This window comes from Acanthopagrus latus, chromosome 4 (genome assembly GCF_904848185.1).
Source record: "Acanthopagrus latus isolate v.2019 chromosome 4, fAcaLat1.1, whole genome shotgun sequence".
NCBI classification, from domain to species: Eukaryota; Metazoa; Chordata; class Actinopteri; order Spariformes; family Sparidae; genus Acanthopagrus; species Acanthopagrus latus.
The window spans coordinates 18,523,599-18,529,757 of NC_051042.1; the positions used below are offsets into that span (position 1 = coordinate 18,523,599).

A 6,159-nucleotide genomic window follows, 5' to 3' on the forward strand; every position below is an offset into this window, starting at 1 on the left:
CACACACACACACACACACACACACACACACACACACACACACACACACTGCCTGGCCAACAAAAAAAAGAAAAAGTCACCACCTGGATTTAACCAAGCTAACTGGTAAGAGCATGGATAATTACTGCATGGGCGATTATTTTTCAGCTGGCAACAAGTTATCTATCTCCAAGTGATGCAATGAGTAGCTTCTCATTTCTTAAACAACCATGTTGAAAGACAGATCCCGTGGTTGTGGAAAAGATGGTAGTCTGTTCGCAAAAGGTCAAATCATTGGCATGCATCAAGCAGAGAAAACATCTAAGGAGATTTCAGAAACTACTAAAATTGGGTTAAGAGCTGTCCAACGCATTATTAAAAACTGGAAGGATAGTGGAGAACCATCGTCTTCGAGGAAGAAATGTGGTCGGAAAAAAATCCTGATTGATTGTGATCGGCGATCACCTAAACATTTGGTGAATCAAATGTGGAAATACAGCAGTAGCAGTAGCACATAGTGAAAGTAGAGCATTTCCACATGCACACTATGAGGGGAACTCAAGGGATGGGGACTGAACAGCTATGTAGCCTTAAGAAAACCAATAATCAGTGAGGCTCATGGGAAAAAAAGGCTTCAATTTGCTAGGGTGCATAAAGATTGGACTCTGGAAGAAGGTCATGTGGTCTGATGAGTCCAGATTTACCCTGTTCCAGAGTGATGGGTGCACCCGGGTAAGAAGAGAGGCACATGAAGTGATGCACCCATCATGCCTAGTGTCTACTGTCCAAGCCTGTGGGCTCAGTGCTATGATCTGGGGTTGCTGCAGTTGGTCAGGTCAGAGGTCAGCTGACTTCCTGAATGTACTGAATGACCAGGTTACTCCATCAGTCGATTTTTCCTTCCCTGATGGCGCGAGCATATTCCAAGATGACAATGCCAGGATTCATCGGGCTCAAAATGTAAAAGAGTGGTTCAGAGAGCATGACACATCATTTTCACACATGTATTGGCCACCACAGAGTAGGACGTGCTGGAGAAGGCTTTGCGCAGTGGTCTGACTCTCCCCTCATCAATGCAAGATCTTGGTGAAAAATTAATGCAATACTGGACTTACATAAATCTTGTGACACTGCGGAGGCTTATCGAAACAATGCCACAGTGAATGCGTGCTGTAATCAAAGCTAAAGGTGGTCAAATGAAATATAAGAGTGGGTGACACTTTTTTTTTTGGTGGCGACTTTTTTTTTTGGCCAGGCAGTGTATATATACTGTGGACTTACATCACAAAATCTATGAAAAGTTATTCATTTATCTATTTGCACTTCTTAGTTTCTCTATCAACTATTATTATTTCCCTTCAGCTGACACACAGTATTTTAATTGGTTTTGAATAGCAAATTATTTACAGTAACGGTACGAAATACAGCACAATAAAACGCATTTTCGTCACTGTGGAATACAATCATAATGTGTCTTCCAAACAGTCATTCAAGGGTTAACACATATCTCGCATTTTCTTTAACCATAACTGACATTAAAACTGGCAACACTCCCATCCACCGTCTTCTAAAGTCTGAAAAACAATGCTGACAGTGAAATGATGCAGCCTTTCGACACGCTGCAGACCAAAGGAATTACAACTCCTATAATTATAGACATCTCTGCGCCGTTTGTGTCGTGTAAACTCAGTTTCTTTCAAGAGCTGTTCACCCGTACAGAAAATCTGATTAATGGGACACGTGCAAACAAAGCGTCAAACAGATCGCACAGCACACTAGAAACAAACACGACACAGTTAATCAATTATGTTTTTTCTTTTTTCTTTTAGACAGATCATTGTTTCTTGATAAATAATGTTCATTCCTCACTAAGGCATGTTAACAACCGTTCAAAGTTCAGAATCACCTTTCATGAAGGCTCTTTTAAAATAAAACAAACACATAAAACAGTACAATTCAGACACCAAATGTATGATTGACATTTGAAAGAATTACATGATTTAAAATGTATTTCAGTGTTACCGGCTAGGGAAGAATCTTGTTTGCAGGTTGTTCATCTGTATGCAAGAAACACCCACTGAGTGACTCACAGTTTTTTTTTTTTTTTTTAAGTAATGCCATCGTGTTGTTTGCTCAAAGGGAAAAAGAGGCATGAAAGGACAGAGTAGAGAGACAGAGAGGTAAATCAGAAAAAAAAAAATCAGAGGGAGGTAAACACAAAAGGAAAAGTGGTGCAGCTATAAAAGACGGACAGAAAGACACCAGCAGGTACTTACAGATGTCACGGTTGGATATGTCCAGGATGGATGTCATGGAAGTGTTTCATGGTATTTTGTTTCCTGGACATCTGCACACCCAGGATTCCTTGGAAATTGCTCTAAAATTTCCATTTCAGGACACGGATATCCTCATAGCCTCCTATCCAAAGTCAGGTAAGAAGAGAACAGGAGCGGATCAGGATTCTCCAGTGAGTCAGCGCAATGGAACTTACTGTGCTGAGTGACTCAGTGCAGAGATAACGCCTCATTCCATTTTAGAATGTGATACTAAGTACGGCTGAAGTTTTCTTCAATGTTTCTCTTAAGTTTTTGCTGGTTTTATGAACGGATTTGATTCAAAAAGTTGATGGCATGAATGCTTCTCTCGTTTCTCTCAACAGGCACCACGTGGATGCAGGAAATGGTGACCCTCATATCCAACAGAGGAGACCCACACTTGTCCCAAACCGTCCCAAACTGGGCTCGGGCTCCTTGGCTGGAGCAACATTATTTCGCTGCGGTACTGGAGGCATCATCCATCACACCTCGAGTCATCACCACACACCTGCCTCATCACCTGCTGGGCCTGACACTCCAGAGCTCCAAAGCCAAGGTCATATACATATATAAGTTCGTACGTTCTCGAGTGTCTCATCTCAGTGCCTCTCTGCTCCGCTGACATATCAATAGTTCAGTGCAAACCCTCCCTCACTGTTGCTCTGTGCCCTCTCCCAGGTCATCTATGTGAGCAGAAATCCCAAAGATGTGTTGGTGTCCTTTTATCACTTCCACAAAATGGCCAACTTCCTCCCTGAGCCCGGCACATTTCCAGAATTTTTAAATCGATTCCTGGAGGGCACATGTGAGATGACGTCAAGGAAAAAAAAAGATACCTTTTTTTTTCAACATCTTGTAACAATAGCTGACTTAATGCAACGTACAAGATCTTGTCACATTTATTTGTTTCAGTGTCGTACGGATCCTGGTTTGACCACGTTAAAGAATGGACCAGTCAGACAGCGACGATGAGCAATCTGCTTCACATCACCTATGAAGAAATGTTGCTGGTAAAGAAGAATTGATCCAAGATTCTCATTAGATTATTTTCATCGATGTGTCTATATAAAAAATCTCAAGGTCAAATCTCGACATTTAAGAACCAGCAAATGTTTAACATTTTTACCTGAAAAGTGACTGAATTGATTCATCATTTACCAAAATAGCTGGCAAATAATTTTCTTTCGATCAGTGTATCTTCGATCAAACAAGGGTTGCAGCTCTGTTAGTAGATTACATTGCAGTAATTTGCTCAAACTGAGTTAACCTTAAAACCTAACCTCAAATCTTACATCAAATCAAATTAATATTTATTTAGCATGTTGTAAAAGCTGTTTTGCACTACTCACATGCAACAGTCATTTCACCGTGGCAATCCGAATATTTTTTCACTGATTACGTCTTTTTAAAAATGACAGTAATATCACTATTGTCTTCGTCTTGCTATCAGGACCCACATGGCACCATAAAGAGGGTGAGCTCTTTCCTACAATGTCCGCTGATGGAGGACGAGGTCAACAGCTGTGTGAAACATTGCAGCTTCAGCAGCATGAAAGACAACAAGATGGTCAACTACACCCAGATCGCCGAAGAAATAATGGACCACAGCAAAGGCTCCTTCATGAGAAAAGGTGGAGTTCTGATTGATTATACGAAGATAACTCAGACTTGATGATTGATGGTTTGCCTGTGTCTCACGATGTGTAATTCAAATATTTTAAAACAGTCGTAGTCACCGAAACTGGGACCTGCTATCAATCCCAAAATACGGTAATTAAAAGGTCTACAGTGGTTCCCAGCCTTGGGGTCAGGACCACACAAGGGGTCTCAGGATGAATCTGAAGGGTCAAAAAAAAAAAGAAAAGTCAAATTTTCTCATCCCAATTTTGCTACTCTCATAGCTATACTACAAATCAGCTACAGTCAAAAGCTGTAACTGATTTAAGGACTGGAACAGGGGAACAGCTAGCCAGGCTCTGTCCAAAGGTAATGCTAACAACCTGCAGCTTAAAACATGCAAGTGTTCTTTAGACAAATTCTAGAGCCAGCAGCCCGCTTCATAATTATCATACAAAGGTGAGAGAGCTGTATCAGTCTTCTCATAGCAGGAATGTAAATACACATATTTTCAAAAATGTCAACCTATTCCTTTAGAAGGGTTTGTTCACAAATTAGTCAACATGTCTATGTTGAAAATCATGATCAGAAGAAGAAAAAATGCTTTTTTGTGGTTTAAAATATTGTCATTCAAAATACCCTTTTTTGACATTTAATCATAATCATCCTTTTTGCTTCACTGCTTGTTCCCTTCCCTCAATTCAGGTAAGATTGGAGATTGGAAAAACATGTTCACAGAGGAGCAGAATCAATATTTCAGAAGTGTCTTCAAGTCCAAGATGCAGAGCTGCACTTTAGAGTTTGTGTGGGATGAGCAGGATAAAGAGGAGACACGCGGCTGATGAACGAATTCCACCAAAGAAGAAAGAAACAAAGCTATGTATCGCATCCCGTGAGATGGATCACAGGCGGATGGTTTTCTCCAAGTTGTAGTTTAGATACCAGCTGTACAAAACCTACAAACATGCAGTGAAATTATGTAGAACTTTAATCAAATGTTACAGGAAACACTTTGAGACATGCAACGCTTGCACCCTCCAATGCCTCGTATGTCTGTCACTGTCTCGCTTTCATTAATGTGTCTGTCCATGATGTATTCAATGTTTTGATGCGATATACGTGCAAATAAAATCTGGATCAACTAAGTTGTTAGACTGTTGACCACGACCTATGTAAACGATTTGCTGTTTGGTGCAGAACGAGTGGCACTTGAGGAGGTTGCTTATGTGCAGTACGAGCAAATAAAATAAATTGACAGTCGTGTATGCAGCACAACAACGAGCAGAGGGCGAAGGACAGGTCAAAGGCTTTCATACAAAGCTCCTCGTCCAGAGGGCTGAGCCGTCCTTGTACGTCCTGTCACTTCACACACCCAAAGAAAGGCGTTGTTACCCTCCAGTTTCCATGAACTGGAGAGCTTTAATGAAATCCTATTGAGTGGGTTCAAGTGCGGACATATGGTACAGAGTGTGCAGAACACGGTGCAACCCATCTAGACTGTCAGTCCTCAGAGGCTTACAGCTGACATCTAATTGAGGCATTACTAGTTATATGATTTAACTTGTGTCCCGCAATAAAGATGGTGTGAAGATGGTCAAGTGTTCCAAAATCTTGTAAACACTTTTATTAGCAGAGGTCAAAAATCTTTTGGATCTCCATGCTAAATAGAATTGCATGGATGTGTGTTATTTTTGCACTGTTGTTTGAATCTGGATTTAAAATGACAAATGGACCAAATTCATGTCCTCTATTTAAACATTCTGATGTTGAAGTAACAGCTTGTACTTTTAGTGAACGCATGTTTGGTTTCTTGCCGAGATTTAGATGAGTGGATCAATCCCCCAATCATGGAGATGGTTGACTTAATTTAGCGTAAAGAAAAGGGAAAGGGCTAGCCTGGATCTGTCAAAAGTCAGAATCATAATTAGAATTGCTTTTTGCTATTTTGTGTCAACAAAACTGAATTAAAACTTGTCGCTTCCTGAAATGTTGAGCGTTGTTCTCAAGGTGCTTAACAAGTATTTGAATGTCAGTATTTTGTTTCTGACGACAAGGCTTCAGTTGGTTAGACGTGTGTCATAAACTTGTATCTCCTAACAGCCGCGCGCAGATCATTTGAATAATCAATGTTAAGCAGCAGCAGCAGCTCTAGCCTCTATTTGTATGGTGCCTTACATAAACAGCCATCACGCTTATTTTGGATGTTAGAGCTGTGTGTGTGTATTTCATTTGTGTGTGCACGGATCTA

The 6,159-nt window shown here is 40.7% G+C and overlaps 1 protein-coding gene across 2 annotated transcripts; it reads left to right on the forward strand.

The window, feature by feature from the left end:
* Window positions 1-2,066: 2,066 nt before the first annotated feature.
* Window positions 2,067-5,804, forward strand: sult5a1 (sulfotransferase family 5A, member 1). 2 transcript variants are annotated; one of them, XM_037094941.1, is made up of 6 exons: window positions 2,067-2,529; window positions 2,639-2,850; window positions 2,973-3,099; window positions 3,207-3,304; window positions 3,745-3,925; window positions 4,617-5,804. In XM_037094941.1, the coding sequence occupies exons 2-6, from the start codon at window positions 2,650-2,652 to the stop codon at window positions 4,751-4,753; spliced, it is 744 nt and encodes a 247-aa protein (XP_036950836.1). In that variant the 5' UTR covers window positions 2,067-2,529; window positions 2,639-2,649; the 3' UTR covers window positions 4,754-5,804. The 2 variants fall into 2 exon arrangements, with proteins under 2 accessions (XP_036950836.1, XP_036950835.1); XM_037094940.1 differs by having other exon boundaries at window positions 2,068-2,411; window positions 4,617-5,800.
* The last annotated feature ends 355 nt before the right edge of the window (window positions 5,805-6,159 follow it).

Bases quoted from the DNA above. Each gene is read 5' to 3' on its own strand.
- sult5a1 (XM_037094940.1), top strand. From the start codon at position 2,258: ATGTCACGGTTGGATATGTCCAGGATGGATGTCATGGAAGTGTTTCAT. The intron at 2,851-2,972 runs GTCATATACATA...GCCCTCTCCCAG, and splicing joins TCCAGAGCTCCAAAGCCAAG to GTCATCTATGTGAGCAGAAA. The intron at 3,926-4,616 runs GTGGAGTTCTGA...CCCTCAATTCAG, and splicing joins AGGCTCCTTCATGAGAAAAG to GTAAGATTGGAGATTGGAAA.